We start from the raw sequence: 19146 nt of genomic DNA on the forward strand, positions 1-19146 counted from the left end.
AAAGACAAAATAGCGTGTTTATATTATTTTATTTTTTATTTTTTTAAATTAAAAGACTTCAATGGGTGGTTTTGCTTAAACGAAAATATCTTTACTATAAAATAACTTTGGACAGAAAAAAAAAACTGCTGTTAGAATCGGTAGCTATTTAATAAATCAAATTTTTCAATTTTGGTTGGTCTATGGTAGTTGTTTAACATTTGAAATTAGTTTCTTTGAGAACCCTGAATTTAAATATCTTACTTATTTTAGCTATAAAATAGTAAATATATTATTTAAATTAAATTATTTAATACCTTAAAAAAAGAAAATAATAACCAGTGCCGCCTAGAGGGAGGGGGTGGGGGCGAAAGGGACAGTTTGTCCTTTTTTGCCGGCGGCAGAAATCCAAGGGGCGCCAAATGTTAATTTTTTTATTAGTGTTCATATTATTATTATATTTATATTACCGTTTCTATAATATATATATATATATATATATATATATATATATATATATATATATTATATATATATATATATATAATGGTAAGCTATTTTTTATGATACAATTCATGAAAAATCCTATATAGTGGTTACTTATAATTCAACATCTAAGTTGTGAAAAGCGTAAGAACATTATTGGACGTTTCGCGTTTTTTGATTTCTGTAAATTTACAAATATTCTTAATTAATTACTATCAAAATGCATAATAATTAATATCATTTATGAATATGTTAGGTGGTTTTTTAATGATATTTTTTATGCGATATTTGTGGATTGTTATGTAATATAAATTTACATTTATATTTCAATATTAATTGTACATAATTGTATATAATTGTACAGAGTTTGAATTGAAGTGATAGAAGAGTTTGATTCAGAGTCGAAAGAAGATAAAACAATTATTTGATAACATGACTGAACATGATAATGTTGATTATACAAAATGCTGTTGATTTTTGGTTCATGAGAGGAACATTTAAGATCAAGACGAACTGGATTATTTAAATGGGACGAGTTAACACATGTGTTTGCTGATGGTTTTATCAAAAAACATGCAATTGAGACGCGAATACATGTAGAACTAAGTAATAAACAAGTTATATGTGCTTTTCACAAACAGAAGTATGGCAGATACTGGTATGTACCATAGCAATGCTTACATCCACCCCATGAAGCTCCTCCGACAAATAAGAGAAAAAGCAAACAAAAAGATCTCCGAAAAGCAACAAGAGACCAGTATGAAAATATTAATAAATGTATTCCTAGTTTTTTTCCAGTATCTGATTAGCTGTGCAGTATTCACAGAGACAGCATATTTCTAAATCATGACCAAATAGAGAATGGCCCTTGATTTGAGAATGATTCTTGATTTGATATTAAAGGCATCAACTTCTACAATCAACTACCATAAGAGAAAGTTCCATGAAGCTGTAGATAACTTCAAAAAAATCTATTCTGAAAAGGTAGGACCAGGACAAGGAGGCTAATTTTTGGAGATTATGGAAGATTCAACGCAACCATTATTAGTTATTCCAAATGATTTGATATGCTACATGAAGCTTATTAAAACACTGAAACATTCAGCCAAAAAGTACTTATTATATCCGCAATACCACCACTACAAAATCATTCAAAAGAATATCTCATAAAAACTTTAAAATGTAACAAGTAGACTATTTAATTTTACAGCACTTGATTTTTTATTTTTTTATTATTGAAAAAATAGGTAAGTTTTTTTTTTAACTGCACAATCGATTTGGACAGGAAGTGATAGTAGTGTAGTAGTAGAGCACTCGCTTCATAAGCGAGAGGTTCCAAGTTCAATTCCCACCACGTCACTGGTAGTACCGCACTCAACTTGTTTCTCCGCGCAGCGGCCTTGTTGGTCAAGCTTCGTGTTTCGGAGTTATAGGGTTGAGAGAGGGTTATAACCACAATTAGCCTTCTCATCTGTTGTGGCCTTCTCAGCCTTAGGGAGGTGAATTACAAAAAAATTGTATTGCAAACTAATGCATAATTGTATAGTTATTCTTGTTGGTATAATAGTTAGTGGATAGAGGGAGTTTTAACACTGTTGTTTTTGAAGAGTTTTTTGAAAACTTTATAAGCATTTATAAGCATGTCAAAATTTAGCAATAGTAAAAAATAAACAACATAAATCCCGTATAAAAGTTGTCTATACTTTATTATAAATAGTTTGGCAGGTAATTTATGCAAAAAAGTTGTATAGAATTCAAACTTAAATGCCAAAAGAAGTGATTAAGATAAATCTTTACATTACTTTACATTCTGTTGTTGTTTGAACAACTTTAAACACAACAGGTTTTTAGCATTTTAATTATCAATTCTTAACAACTTCTTGGTTCTTTTATATCCACTTCTTCGCGTGATCTCTTTTGTAATCACTTCTTCACGTGATACAATCTTTCTTAATGTTTTAATAAGCAATTCTTCATGTGAGACAATCTTTCTTAACTCTTTTATAACCTCTTTTTTCGTGATACAATCTTTCTATCTCACATACAGCTAACTTTACCACTTTCTTGCATAACCTAACTGAACAACAGCCTATTGCAAATCAATTTTTAATTCCAAAAAAAAAACTATGCCGTAATAATGCATGATGTAAATATTAGTACATATTTCTTCACTGGAATAAAAATTACATCATTTTTTTGGCACATCTTCATAATGAGTTTCTTATATTTTATTTATATCTTATATTTTCTATATATTAATTATCAAAAGTTGTTTAATGATTTTCTCTTATTCTCTGCAATATTATCACCTCATTTAACATGATTGCCGATGCAATTGTTTTCGTTTGATGTCAGAGCAACTTAATGGATAGATGCACATAACAACCATACTTTTTTCAGATCAAAGACTAATTTTAATAAAAGTTGACTCTAAAATTTTTGTATACCATTATAAAGACATTCCAACCTTTTTTTAAAAAAATCTTGAAATTTAATGTAAAAAAAACTCGAGATTTATAAAAAACCTGGAGAATCATAAAACCTAAAACAAAAAAGTACTTTTTCTTAGTTTATATTTTGTTATAAAAAGGTTTTAAAAAAAATATTTTAGTTTTGACACTATAACATTTGTTCTCCTTTTGCAATAATCATATCTCATAATCATAACTCCTTAATAATTTACAATTTAAAATGTAATTTCTAATACAAGAAAAAGTAAAACTAGTAAATATAATTTTTAACAGGTAGAACTAAGTCATTTAAATACCAAGTTTGACTGAATATGTTTTATGAGTATGTTTTTATCTGTTACTCTAATGTATAATGTATATTTGGCATTACAGCTATTTAATCCTTAGCAACATGCTGCACTTCAATCAACATATCTTTCACACAATATTGCACAACATGCTGTAAAAATATCATTTAAATGATAGCAAATAATTATTGAGATAGCAACTCGCGTAATCAAAAATGGAGATTTAAATATTGGTAAAAGTTTATATGTATACCAAATATAAAATCCTTTATTATCAATCAAATCAAGGATATCTGTATTCAACATTTCTCAACACTTAAAAATTTACCTTGAGAATTTTTAATCAACCCTGAGGCCGTGAGATTTGTAATTTAACGATGAGACTCTGGACAAAAGCTGAAGAGTTGGAAAGTTTGGATTTTACTTTATATTATTGCATTAAATGTATATGAAAGTTACATAAATACTACATATTTTTGATGTACTTTTGATTTGAGGTTTTATGTTATAAGTAGTTTTTTTTTTCAAAGAAATATCCACAAAAAAGATACTAAATATTATTTTTTTACTGATGAAGAATGATTATCAAGGATAAATAGCAAGACTAGGTACCATTCATCTTCTTATAGTCTGAAGTTAACTTATAACTCGAAAATTTGTAGAATTTGTTTAATAGTAGACATCAAGGTTATTAGACATGCTTATAAAAACAAAATTACTTGGATTGCATTTAAATTTTGTGTTCTTCTAAATTATAGTATCAAGATAACTATTTAATAACATAAAAAATACCTTAAAATAGTTTAGTTACTTAAATATGTTCCTACGCATACTGCACCTTTTTTTGTCTTAGTTTCTAATCCATTGTCTTTTTTAAAAATATTAAAGAAAATGTAAATAAATTTTTTTTTAAGTTAAAAACGATCAACTATTTCAATACTGTGATATAAATATTATAATATCATATTTATCAAATACTTTATCATTACACAGTAAAATTTCTTATACATATTTAAAAAATATTAAAAAAATAATAATAATAAAAAAATAACGATAATGGAATGACACTATGGCAATACTTTAATTGCGGTAAAGGTAAAACAATTCAGTTTTCAGGATTAGAATTCGTTTCTGGTTTAACAGAGATAGGACCTTTTGATGGTGGACAAATTTTTAAAAATTGAAAAGAATTGCAAAGGTAGGTGTCTTAACACTGGTGTCTACTGCAGTGAGTCGTCGTGTCTTATGTTTTTTGATACTAAAATTGACCTTTGAAAACAATCAGAATAAAAACGCATACAACACCCAAAATCAAACATACATCAATGGATTCAATTTTATTACATCACGCTGATTTGCTTATTTGTTCGTCCAACTCCAAATCTCTCAAAGGAATTGATGCCGAAGCGATAGTTACTAAAAGTAAATTTAAATTTTAGTGCAATACTGATGTTACAGGATAGGCTATACCTATACGTAAGCATACAAGATTTACAACCCAGCTGAAAAATTTTTTATATGAAGAGTTTATAGCTGGAGAAGTAACAGGACATAAAACAACACCAGAAAAAGTTCTCTTTAAAACGAAGATAATGAAAGATAAAAAAAGGTGTCAAATCATTTAGTCCGACTCAAATTAGTCAACAGTCGACCTTAGTCGACAACAAATTCTTTCTTTAGCAGAATGCTCAACAAATACCAGCAAGGTTTGTTTAAAAAACCTGAAAAAGTTGAAGCTATTGAGAACTTTACAGAAGAATTAGTAGAAAACGTATTTGCAAATGACATTAAAAATATAGTTAGCGAGATTATACCTAATGTCAAGAAACTAAATAATGTAAACGTTCCGCAGTTTGTTATTGTAGCAAGGAGTTTCGAAAATCAAACAAATCACTCTTTTAGCCAAATAACAACAATACTAGATGATGATGATGTGTGTATCAACCTCATGGTTAAATCATAACCATGAGGTTGTTAAATTATATATGGATAAAACTTTTTATTGGCCATACCCCAAACAAGAATTTATTGAAGACAGGTGTAACATCCACAAGATACTAAATATTCCTGAGCAAGGACTTATGGAACATTTTGTTTTTAGCAAAGATGACATAAAAATAATAAACAAATGCTGTAGAGAACAAACTAATACTTTTTATTATAGATTCATTTGTAGATTTCATTGTGTTTTTATAGTTGTTTTTTACTGTCAAAAGTCGTTTTGAATTAAAGATATATTCATTTAAGTCTTTTAATTTATTGAAAGTATATGGGAGTATAAATCGTTTTCAAAAAACTATAATTCAATAGCTTGTTGGCACATTGATCTTTTGCTTTTCAAAGTAAGCCTAAATTTTATCGCTTTTAAAGCAGGTGAGGTTTTCAGATATGATTTTAAGACCTACATTGACTTTTAAATCAGTTCGACTGTATTTGCAGTAAAAAAAACAGTTTTTCTTTCTTAAAAATTTATAATATACTAATATAAGTTTCGATTAGCCAGAGACTTGGTACTCAAAAGTACAGAATTTGCGTTATTGAACGCTCCTGAGGTAGTTTGGGTAACGTACGAAAAGTATGTTTCAGATATTTTAAAAACTCAATTTGTTTCCTTAATGTATGAAACTTGATATTATATTCGTTTATAAAAACTCAGCATATCCTCTCATTTCAAACAACTTTTTTAACTGCATGAAGTTGCTACATCGAAACATGGAAATCTTTGAAAAATGAGTGAATGTTTTATGAAACTTTAAATCGTAGTAACCTTTGAACCGCTTTAAATTATGGGCTCAAATTTTAGATTTTTCCTACGAAACGATTTGAAGATGTCCCTGAAATTTTCAAGAAAATCCAATTACTCGATTTTTTAATTTTTTTTATTTTTGTTGCCAACAAAAAAACAAGATTTCAAAACTAAATCAGACAGCAACAACAATAAACAACAAAAAAAAACAACAGAAAAAGTATATAGGGGAGACCGGGGCTAGTTGGCCGCAGGGGTAAGTTGACGAACTGCGTTTATCTTTAGAGCCATTCATCAGAAAGTGACAAAAACTACTCAGAAACTTTCTTATTGACCATTTCATCATTCACTGTAGTATTGTCAGGGTTCGTGCATGCGCATGGGAGATATTGAGATTTATGCGTTTTTTGGACAAAAACGTAACTTTTAGAACATCGCTTCCTTTTTACTTTACAAAGAAAATATTTAGTCGTATGAAAAAAAAATTATTGTAAAAGTTCCAGTCACAATTGGTTTACTATATTCAGTCAGACTTTTTTTTCAAAGCTGCCGTTTTTCAGGATCTATAGACTGTTTATTAAAAAAAAAGCTTTCGGGGTAAGTTGACAAATTTTTCACGGGGTTAGTTGGCTCATTTACTATGGAAAAAAATATTTATTTTTATAAAATTATTTTTTTTTATTTTTTTTATTTTTAACAATATTGAAAATATTTATTCTAACAAAAAAATTAAAAAAAAATTTTGTTTAGTTTTTTTTTCCACAGATAAAAGGTGGGTTACTGTTTGGCTTTTATACGGACTAATATTTGGTACCAGCTAAAAGTAATATTAAATTTTGGGATAAAATTGTTGCAAAAATTAATTTTAAAAAAATTTCTATTAATTTTGCACTTAATAGTGCATTAATAATCATTTTTATAGTTTGCGCCAACTTACCCCGTGGTGGGGTAAGTTGGCGCAAACTATAAATTTTTTTATTTTTTTTTGAGGGTCCAGAAAGGCCCCAAGAATTTTTTTTTTTAAATGAATGCAAATTTTATAAGATACCCTAATCCATACTCTTTAAGACTACACTTTAATATTTTAAAAAAAATGTACTGTTAGGGCTACAGAACTCATAGAGTAAAAGCCGAGCCAACTAGCCCCGGTCTCCCCTACAGCAGGCTCCAAAATTATTTATAACTTTTTAACTTTTACGAAGATTTGACTGGTATTTTTTACTTTTAACCAATTTTGATCACATAAAAGTACCATTTCAACCATAAAAGTGGTTTAGGTTACTGTAAAATAGCTCAAAAGTATAAAAAAAGTAAAGCTAGTGTACAATCAATAATTAAAAAAATATATATAAAATGCATGACACTGTAAAAAATATGAAAAGGTTAAGCAGCCCACGCAAGGCATCAATTCGCAACAATAACAGAATGCTAAGAGAAATAACAAAGGAACCAACTCTGTCAGCAAGGAATAATAAAGAAATCCTTGATATCAATGTTTTGGAGAGAGCTATATAAAGGAGAATAAAATCAGTTGGATTTTATCGGTCCCACGTGACTAGAAAGCCCTTCATCTCGGAAAAGAACAGAGTCTGTAAATTGTAGTTTGTAAAAAATATGTTTCTAAGTCTATGAACTACTGGAAAAAAATAATCTGGAGTGATAAAACAAAATTTGAGTTGAAAAATCTCAAAAAACGATCAAAAGTTTGGAAACGCTTGGGGAAATCGCTAGATATAAAGACTATCCAAACCACAATAAAACACGGCGATGGTAATCGATGGTTAAGTTATCGGGTTGTTTTGGCTACAAAGGAGTAGGAAATTTGGTGCTAATCAATAAAAAATTACTGGAATCGAATATAGTATGTTGAAGTTTTCGAGAATAATCTACAACAATAAGTAGAGAAAATGGGGCTTGAGAACTCATTCATCTTCCAACAAGATAATGATCCCAAGCATACCATGAAGGTTGCACAAAATTTTTTTAAGGAAAATAATATAGAAGTATTAAAATGGCTGGCACAGAGTTCCGATATTAACTCCATGGAAAATCTATGGAATTATTTGGACCAAAAAATTAAGAGAACCCAGTTTGGTTTTAAGAAAGTAGATTTTTTTAGATCTTATCTAAATGCATGGAATAACATTCCAGTTGATCACCTGGAATCCTATGTGAACATTTTACCAAGGAGGTTACAAGCAGCAATTGACGCCAAGGAGTATCATACCAAATATTAAGAGCGTTAAAACCGGGCAAACTTTTCAATAAATAAATGAAAATTTTTGGGTATGATTACTTTTGTCGGAACATTTTATTACATTTTTAGATAATTTCTGCTCCTGCACCTTCTCTTATGGAAGATTATAAGTAATTTTGTATCATTTTTATAGTTTATGTGTACCTTTAACTTTTTGTAAATAAATATTTACAATTATAAAATGTACTGAGTCTTTTTATTATCAATATTATATTTATTTCTAAAGGTATTTGGCGCCGACGGTATATTCTGAAATTCGTAGAATTCGTATTCTGAAAAAAACTCACTCTTCTATTAGGCCCTTATATAAACCCCCGTTCATTAGATCTAGTTCTACTCTCACATCTATTTTGAATAATCAGATAAACCATTTTATTATTAAAATTAATACTATTCATAAAGTCTAATAAAAACTTTAAGTCAGACATTAAGAAAAATAGGAAGTATAGAAAGAATAGGGTGAAAAGATACACAGCTTATAGAGAAAATAATAGTTAAACAGAAAGTGTCATTTGGACATGGTTAATTTGTTTGTTTATATCAGGTTTTAACCATTCTATAAGCATACTATCTTAAAGTTTTAACTCAAACTTATTAGATGTTGAATTTAAAACGGAAAATTACTTATAATTTAATTGAACAAAGCAATTTTCATTAACATGGATATGTTTATAGATATAAGACTTTTTGTCACTCATATAACGTTCAGCTACCCGTTTTGAAATGGCGATTAGTTTTGCCTATATAGCAGGAGTTACGCCCTGCACATACGAACTTGTAGACCACAAATGGTTTGAACTCTACAGGAATCGGATCTTTAGAAGAAAAGAATTTTGAAGTTTAAAAGAGTTTATTACTAATTTAACATTTACAGAACGACGATATCTTTTAGCAACTGAATTCAGTCTTTTTTAGTTGGATAAATCTTGGATTTTTTTAGTTGGATATTTTTCCCGAAAAAGGCAGTTAAGTCAAAGGTTCTTTGATTTTTGATTGTTATGGAATATTTGTGATAATTTTGTTTTAATAGAAGTTGTATACCTTTGAGATTAGCCAAGATGGATACATGTTTCTTTGAAATACTTTAAAACGGTTATTTAATTTAAAAGGTGTAATTGTTAAGAACGATTAGCCACTTAACTGCTTCAACATCTGAGCCTAGTAAAATGATTCAGAAGTGCGCGAAAGATATATACATCTTTCTAGTAGTTCTCAGTCCTTGAATTTTTTTTTTTCTGAACTTTATAAACTAAAAAGTATGATAATAATATTTAATATAAATCAATAACAAATATTATATATAATTTTAGAAATTTTGGTTACTGAAATAAATACGGATAACAGTGTTCTACAGATCAACTCATGCAATACAACAGGGGAAATTGAATATCAAAGTGTAACTATATTCAATAAATTGTGGGAAACAAAAACTATTGCTTTCAATATTTCTACAGAAGAGTGCGACTTCAACAATATAAATAAGTTGTATTTAACTGGACAAAACGGATTAAAGCTTGTATTTGATAGCAGTTTTCAATTAAAAACAAAACTGAAAGTTGGCGGAGGACTGTTTACCATTAAATATACCAACAGTGATATTCCAGCTCGATATTTAGGTGGTTTTACATATGATTCGAAAACTTGCACCACTTCAACACATCAATTTCATTGTCCTGAAGGTAAAATATTTATGAATAAAGAAAATATATAAAACCTTGTTTTTAAAATTTTTATTGTTTCTATTTTTTATTTACTTATATCGAATCGATAATCGAAAACGAAAGCTTTTATATATTATAAAACATTTATAATCAAAACTATTGCTATTACATATAAATATTTAATGAATGTTATGTTTTGCTATTATACTGAATAAAATAATTTTGTTTGTTATTTTTACTTTGAAGTTCATTGGATTATCTTTTTCTACTCTTAAACGTTATTATTATTAGCATTATTATTATTATAATTACTATTATTATTACTTTTGTTATTTTTTATTTTTTTAAATGTTTAACTTTATTGGTCAGCGGTAAATAAAGTTAAACATTTAAAAAAATAAAAAATAACAAATAAATATTGGTAATGGTGAATGGTAAATGGCTAATTTCAATAGGAAAACATAAATATCAATAATAGCAAAAAATTCTCATTCACAATCTTGATATCTAATTAAAAAAACAAGAAAACTTACTTTCATTAACTAAAATTAAAAACTACCCTGCAAAACATGGTAAGGAAAACTTATGCAATACTACAAAAAAGATGGCTAAAATAAAAGCGCATAAAATTATAAAGTTATGTTGGTTGAATTATGAAGAAGCGCATAAAGTTATGATGGACAAATTCTAATTTTAAAGCAGGCCCAACGACACGGGTTTCGAAGTGGAGGGGCACAATCGTCAATTTTTTTAAAAAGTCCTCTTCATCTAGAATTTTCTTTAAAAAAAAAATGTCCTTTAGAAGAAAAGTGTGCGTTGAGGAAGATGAGGGGAGTGCCCCTGCCCCCCCCCCCCCCGTGTTGTCGTCTCTGTAAAGAAAATGTTCCTCATTTACTGAATCCCGTCTTTTAAACATAAAGATAGTAAATTATATATAGTAAATAACGGAGAACTGTATAAAGTAAATAACATACAGTGTTTTATATTGTATAAATCAAATAAAACTAAAAGATAAAAATGATACTTAATCACTGCTTTTTGATTAACAAATCAGTTTATTTTTCTATTTTTATTTTTTTTCAATAATAAAAATGTATATTTAAAATATAAATACAATTAAAATAGAGATAAAAACAAAACAAAAATGAAATATAAAATGATAGTAAAAATCATAACTAAAAAGGCTTTGGTTTATTTTTGAAAGTTTTGTTATAATTTTTTTTTATTGCGATTGTCGCGTTTGCGAAAGTCATAATTACGCAACGCTGAACTTTGCTAATAAACAAAACAAGAAAGATCAAATGTTTTTCCTCGCAGAGTCTCAAGTTATATAAAATCATAAAGCTTATAAAGCTTATAAAGCATATAAGCCTACAAAGCTTAACGAAAATCACCGCGAAAAAAAGGGCTTGGGATCTCATACTTCTGTTTTGTAAATAAGTTTAGCGTTGTATAATTTATGAACTAGCGTTGTATAAATTATGTTACATGAAATTTTTAAATTCATCAAACTCTAGGTTGTTATATATCATTAAAAAGAGCTTCATTTCAATATTCCAAAAGTGAAAACATTTTTTAAATCGAACCACCCTACAAAAAGTTATGACGTTTTAAGTACCGGTTTTTTGATATTAGGATTTGTTGAAGAAACTGTGGTCAAAATAAAGTTTTTATAAAGTAAAACTATTATAACTTAATCAATTCTTATCCGAAAGTTTACATCTTGGTATCAAAAGATAGATACAAGAGTTATCTACAAATTTATAAAGGTCTCTAGATTACAGGCGTATACGGGGGCAAGAGGGGGCACAAAACCACCATCCATACCGGCAATAAAGACTAACTATATTATATATATAAAAGTGTTTTTTTAATGAAAATGTAAATTTTTATATACAAGATGTTTTGTAATTAGCTATCAGACCACAGTCAAATATAGAAGTTTCATCATTGTCTTTGGGTGGATGTAAGGGTGATGGTTTCAAACACCCTATTATCAAAAATGACTCTTTTTTTTTTATAAATATCTATCTTCATAATTAAAAAGAAATCTAGTATCAAATCAAAAATTATATTTTACTACTTTAAAACATCACTAGCAGCGCACCCTTTGTTTCAAGGGGTGTAGATGGGGAAGGGGGCGAGTCATCCCCCCCTCCTTTTTTACAACTTAAAAAAAATATATATTTTGAATGAGATTCGAAAAAATATTTAAATGTAATTAAAATAATAAACTTTAATATAAAAACATCTTTTACCAAAATTCAAAATACATAATGCTTAGTTTTAGTTATAGATGGTTCCCCCTCTGACCTGAAAAAAAATTTTAAAAACAAAAAATGTTTTATAATATTATTTTAATTAGTTTACATTATTAGGCTTTTAGTTAATGAATAAGATATTAAATTCCATTAATGAAACTATATATTATTTATTGTTAACAATAGACATAATGTGAAAAAAAAATTGCAAGTTCCACTACTCGCTTTATATTTTTGCAAGTTCCACTACTCGCAGTACATTTTTTTTGCAAGTTCCACAACTTGCTGTAAATTTTTTTTGCAAGTTCCACTACTCGCTGTACATATTTTTTGCAAGTTCCACAACTCGCTGTAGATTTTTTTTGCAAGTTTCACTACTCGCTGTAAATTTTTTTTGCAAGTTCCACTACTCGCTGTACATTTTTTTTGTGCAAGTTCCACTACTTGCTGTAATTTTTTTTTGTTCAAGTTCCACTACTCGCAGTACAATTTTTTTTGCAAGTTCCTCTACTCACTGTTGATTATTATATGAAACTTTTTCATATAATAGTCAACAGCTTCAGAATCATTTTATTTTCTAGTCCAGTAAGAAATAGTAATAGCCTTTCAGTGTTTTTTAAGTTTTTCTACTCTGCTATTGTGCAAGACTGTCATTGTTGTATCGGAATCATATTATTTATAATTATTATTGATATAGTATGTATTAAGTATAGATTATATTATAGTATATATTTAATATATACTATAATATAGTACATATTATATATTAAATATATAATATATTATAGATATAATATACTATAAATAGTATATCAAATTTAATATACTATAAATATATTATATATGTCTATATATTTTTAGACAAATATTAGAATATTACTAATATATGATATATTTTAAATACATAAAAAAGTAATATATTATATTATTATATGATATAAAGCTTTTTAAAAATATAATATGATTGGACTGAGCAAAAAACATGTATTATTGAATTTATAATATAAAACCAATTTAAATCTTATTAACTGCATATTAAAAAAAAGTTAAACCAAAATTGGTTGAAGAACTATTTAAAATTGCAAATTAACTGTTTTAATTGAAAATTATTAATTAATAGCAAATTATAAAAGAAATAAAAATATATCATAAAAATTTTTTTTTTTAAATACAATCATGAAGAAATGAATCAAATAAACTTTTCAAGTTTAAATAAATGAAACCAAAGTCATAACTGAATATAAGATAAGCATTGTAACTTTTTTTGATCATTTTAACAGTGCCTTCTGTCATATTTCTGTAGTAAATTTAACTTATATTTTTAAGTTAAAAAAACTACGTGCTAATAATAAAGTTAATTATACTTCTTTATTAATTTTAAGAGCTTTATCTACAGTTGAACTGTAATTAAAAATATTAGGGTTTTATAATTGAACTGTCTCAATACTTAGCATAAAAACTTATAAAAATTGAAATTAACTAAATCATTATTTACTTAATATAATTCAAATAAATTACCATTCATTGAATGGTAATTTATTTGAATTATATTAAGTATGATTCAAATAAATGATTTGGAATTTAGAATGATTCAACAAAAAGTAGTGGTAATATCATTTATTAAAATGATTTTACCAAATTTCATTGATTTATTTCATGCAGCACATACTCTATTTTGTGCAGCACTTTTGGTACTTAAATTTTTATTTTCCACTTTTATTTTGAGACATGAGGGGGGGGGGGGGGGAAGAGACGAAGAGCCACTCCAATCTGCATTTAAAAGTATAATAATTGGCTCAGATTTAACTACAAAGAAAAATGAATAAAAATGAAAAAACAAAAAATTTTTATTATTTCATTTTTATTCATTTTTCTTTGTAGTTAAATCTGAACCAATTATTATGATTTTAAAAGCAGATTGAAGTTCCTCTTCATCTACCCCCCCCCCCTGTCTCAAAATAAAAGTGGAAAATAAAAATTTAAGTACCAAAAGTGCTGCACAAAATAGAGTATGTGCTGCATGAAATAAATCAATGAAATTTGGCAAGTGCAAAGAAATTGTGTAAACTTAACATCGAGAATAGTATTGCAAAAAAAAACAAGCATTTCTTCAACATTTACTGAATGCACAATAGGGTGGAGCGATTTTGAAAATTTTTGAAATTTGATTTGCCTGAGCAGCAAATCAATATCTTTTGGTGAAAAAAGAACCCTACTCTTTTTTTTTTTAGTTTAGATGAGTTCTTGAGGTTCCTCTTTGGATTCTAAATTTTTGATGGGTCCTAATATTGTTTAAATTTTTTTTTCTAAACTATATCAACTTGATACTTAAAAGAAGCAAAATAATATGCTGATTTTGAAAATAATATTTGTTTGTTAAAAAATTAAAATTAATAAAGGAGAGTTGTTTTTTTCATTAAAAACCCCCGTCCTCAACAAAACGGGGGTTTTAAGGTATATTTTTGCAAGTATTTTTTTCACTAAAAAATTTTTTTAATAAAATTATTATTTATGAAACAAGCATTTTTTTCTGCTTTTTTTGAGTCCAAGGTTGATATGGTTTAGAAAAAAAAAAATTCAAAAATATTAGGACCTGTCAAGAATTTAAATTCCAAAGAGGACCCTCAAGATCTCATCAAAATCAAAAAATTTTTTTTTACTTTTATCTTATAATTAATAGACATTGATTCGTGTCTCAGTAATATTGGTTTTTAAACTCTTTTTTTTTTTGCTATGAAAATTGCTCCACCCTAATGCACAAAGTATAACTAAGTTTTTGTCATTTAAAAATCTACTTTAAAACGTTTTTATTGTAATCAAAAAGTACAAATTTATAAAGTTAAATTACTCTAGTTTTTAAAAAATATCTATACTAATATATAACTCTAAATAAAAAACCTCAAAATACGTTTCTCCATCAATAACGAAAAGCAAACTTCAAAAAACGTGGCACAGAATTTTAGCACACATATTGGTTCCGTAAAACGCGTAATTCTACATATCTACGTAGTGCTAAAATAAAAAAATTCACAAGTTTCAAGCTAAAGCTATAAGTTTTAAGCTAAAAATATAAGCAAAAGTAAATTATTTTTAGTAAATAACTTCTTGCCAAAAAGTTGCTACAGATTGTTTATAAGTATATCCAAGATTTATGATACTAAAATTTTTAGTATCCAAATCTTGGAGATACTAATAAACAATATGTCTTTAATGAAATAATGATAAAGACTTTGATTGGAGCTATATGATCTGCTATTAAAAATTTTCTTTATTGAAAATTTTTCATTGGCAGATCATATAGTTCCAATCAAAGTCTTTATCACTGTTGACATATTGGGACTTTTTAGTATTATAAATCTTGGATATACTTATAAACAATTAATCTGGAGCAACTTTTTGGCAAGAATTTGTTCCAGGATTCACCAGTTATTCATAGGTCAGATACCAATAACTCGCTCTATTTACAATTTTTATGCTATATAAGTAATTTACTTGTCACCCTAAACATAAAAATGTCCGAATGACCTTAAAACGAAGTTGAAAAAATGCGAAACGATTATAAATGACATAGACATAGTGTTAGCAATTATATTTATTATCCATTATTTATAGTCATATATTAAATTTAAAACAATATAATATTTGTATTTAGGAGTCGGTCCTGGTGCAAATCAAAATGGTGCCACCAATGGATTTGATAAAAATGGAGTGAGCATTTGGGGAGAAGATTATGGTAATGGAGATGTTTATCTAGGAGGTAGCGTAGGTGAGCTTGCTAAAACCATTATTAATGAATTGTGTTAAATTTGATTTTAAACACTTCGTTTCAATTAAAAACTATACTTATATAACTTAGTTTTTATATAACTTAGTTTAGAACCACATTACAATTTAATGAAATAATTATTTTTGCATTAAATATCGTTGCACATAAACACTCAATATTTGAACTTGGTTTTACTTTGCGAATTTAGAGATGACATTTTCGTACGATAAAGTGTTGGCAAGGTTGTTTTCCATTGAAATCACCATAAGGTTAGTAAGGCTTTCTTCAGTCATTTGGATTTGATGAGAGCAAGCTTACTTCAATTTGGATTTGATGAGAGCAAGCTTACTGAAAGAGCGCTCTCTTTCAGCCACTGAGACCGGGATTGTATTAAAAATGCAAAGCAAAATGCAGATTGAAGGTTTTATTGACTGAAAACCTATCTGGTAGATTCTGTTGAGCAACTAGAAGAAAGACATTCTATTTGTTTAAAAGTATTTGATCGCTTCAGAACATCTAGATGACAGATTTGTTCAATCAACTCCTCTTCTTTTACATCATTTACGTAGAGATTTGCCAGGACTATGCATTTTTCTTTTTGAGTTTTTCTTCATCACTAGGAGATGGAGAACACCATATGAACAAAAATATATCTGTTATCTTTTGAGCTGTATCCATTCTGAATCTTATCTGTTGGAGCAGCGTGTCAAGAGCAACATAAAATACGTTCACCTCAAAACCCTTTGATTCGTCAAAAGGTTTTGAGGTGAACATATTTAATGTTGGAAGAAGGCTGTGTTCATGGACTCGCCGTGAAGTGTTTTCCTTTTCTTTGTCTTCTTCTTATCTAACCCAGATGCAACCAGGCTTGTTTCTTGGAGGATTTGGGGCCAAGAAGAACATAGTTGGTCAAAATCATCATTTAGAGTCTTTAAAAACTTTGTCTCATCATCCAAACAAATGCTTTCTGATTGAAGAAGGAGGCAGGCATTGTTGACACATATGAAAGCCTTGAACCAGAAAGAAGTCAAGATAATGAATTCAAATGATTGAATCCACTTTTTTTTTTCCTTAACTGAAGTCAGTTGGTGATCTTCTAAATCAAGTTCTTCAAGAAGTTTCAAGGACTTCAGTATTTCTTTTGGTTGTTTCAACAATGGTCAGACAGCCTCTAAACACGCACTCCATCTTGTTTGGGACAATTGGTGAAGGAACTGCCCAGTTGTCTTAGTTAAAATTTTCTAGCGCATGGGGCTACTACTAAAAAGATTATACAACAATTGGATGTTGCCAAAATAGTTCTTGACTACTGTAGAGGATTCTGCAGAATGAATTCCAGCAAGATTGAGACTATGCGCACTGCAAGGCATGACAAATCTTGAGGATTTTTCTCAAGAATGATGGCCTGCACTCTTTTGTATACACCGGACATATTAGTCCCCTTATCATAGCCCTGACCCCTAAAGTTCTTTAAATCAATTCGGCTTTGATCCAAAATGTCTATAATCAGCTTTCTTCTTGTTCCTTGTTTTTGGTGTCAAGAAACTTCTTCTAGATGGAACTGAAGTGACTTATTGTGTTTCCCCAACAGCTCAAGGATGGCTAAAAAATTACCATTATCATACTCGTCCAGCATTTTTGATAAACCTTCACAAATATGAACATAATATTGAAACAAAGATTACATCTATATTAATATTCCGAGCAATATTAAAATTATTTTATGAACATAAACTGCTAACACACCTCAAAAACTTAGATTTCTCGAAGCTAAATGGAGAGTGACGTCCAGGATGCAGCGTAAAATTTCTTACCACTTAGATGCCTCATTTCTTATTTACTTTTCAAGTTCTAAACCAATTCTGGCCATTTTCCAAGGCTTCAATGGCTGATTTCCATAAGATGTAGTGATTCTGTGTCGAACATTGCACTGGAGGCTTTTAATCTTTTCTCCTAGCTTTCACCAATTATATTCCACCATTTTATTCCATCCTTTTATTCCACTATTCCACATCAAGAGGAAAGACTAAAATAAGAATGCGTCTCAAACTCACCTGATTATCATCTTCTTCTTTTAAGACCGTTGAAAAATTTGAAGGGAAAGATGGCTTTTTTGGACTTAAGGGTTTATCAACGCTTTTGGTAGTATGAGCCGTCTAAAAAAATTTTTTATTTTTACAATTGTTTTTACAGTTTTGCAATGAAATTATGATTATAAGATTGTGAATAAAAAAGATAAAGCTGTTAACCTACACCTCAACTACTTGGTCGGACGTAGAGTTATTATAGATGCTTTTTTTTTTGTTGAACTTTATCGAAGCCACACTCTTCCAGTGTACGTTTATTCTTGTATTCTCTTACAACTTTTTCTACAACTTTTTTTCTGCCTTGGGACCCTGAACCATGCTTTCAAAAACTGGACATGTCGTTTTTACTCTAAGATGTGTGTTACTTATTTTTATATAGAATAAAAAAGTTTTTTATTTGTTTCAAAATCGAAATGAGTTTTTTATATAGAATTTAATTCTTAAAGGAATTAAAGAGAAAAATAATTAAATGCAATTTCACAAATCAAACTAATTGAAATGAATGTATTGAAAAACAATATTTGAAAAGTGTTGGAATGAGAGTAACTTAACTGATTTATGTAACAACATTGATAATGTTTTAAAAGTGTTATGTAACTTGAATTTTAACTACATTTAAATTGGAGCCATTGTAATAAGTCCTTCCACGCAGTAAAATAGAAATTGTAAAATTTCCATTTAACTTAACCTAAATTTCAACTTCATTTCATATTATAAAATTCTAAAAATCTAACAAAATATCTTACAGAAAAAAAATATATATTTTACTTAAATTTTTTGCTTAAAATTATGCAAATAATCTTCCATTTTTTTCTCTCATGACAACTATTACCATCATCATTTAAACGTTCACAAAATATTACCAGCCCATACTGCAGATGGGGTTGGTAGGTGTGATTAATGCTTCTATTTGTACCAATCACCCTTTGTTTCGCATAAATTTTGCAAAAAAATTGAGCAATTTATTTATTAGCTAATTTAAACTACCTTGTTTTAAAATTTTGACTATCAGATTTTGAACAAGGTAATACAGCTATTAAGCTATACCTGGAGTTACATTGTCATCTAGTAATTTGCAGTAGTACTTTTAGCAATTTTTGTCGTTAGCTACTTATCGTAGCTTTGTAGCTTGCTACAAAATATCT

The 19146-nt window shown here is 28.1% G+C and overlaps 1 protein-coding gene across 11 annotated transcripts in view; it reads left to right on the forward strand.

Annotated features, from left to right (window-relative positions):
- Positions 1-19146, forward strand: part of LOC100198560 (adhesion G-protein coupled receptor G2) — a 98725-nt gene that overhangs the window by 9356 nt on the left and 70223 nt on the right. For all 11 annotated transcript variants that reach the window (XM_065820212.1, XM_065820211.1, XM_065820218.1 and 8 more), the window contains 2 exons: positions 9537-9905; positions 15801-15914. In XM_065820212.1, the coding sequence (XP_065676284.1) occupies positions 9537-9905; positions 15801-15914 (483 nt within the window). The remainder of the gene's footprint in view (positions 1-9536; positions 9906-15800; positions 15915-19146) is intronic.

Source organism: Hydra vulgaris, chromosome 15 (assembly GCF_038396675.1).
Source record: "Hydra vulgaris chromosome 15, alternate assembly HydraT2T_AEP".
In the NCBI taxonomy this organism is placed as follows: Eukaryota; Metazoa; Cnidaria; class Hydrozoa; order Anthoathecata; family Hydridae; genus Hydra; species Hydra vulgaris.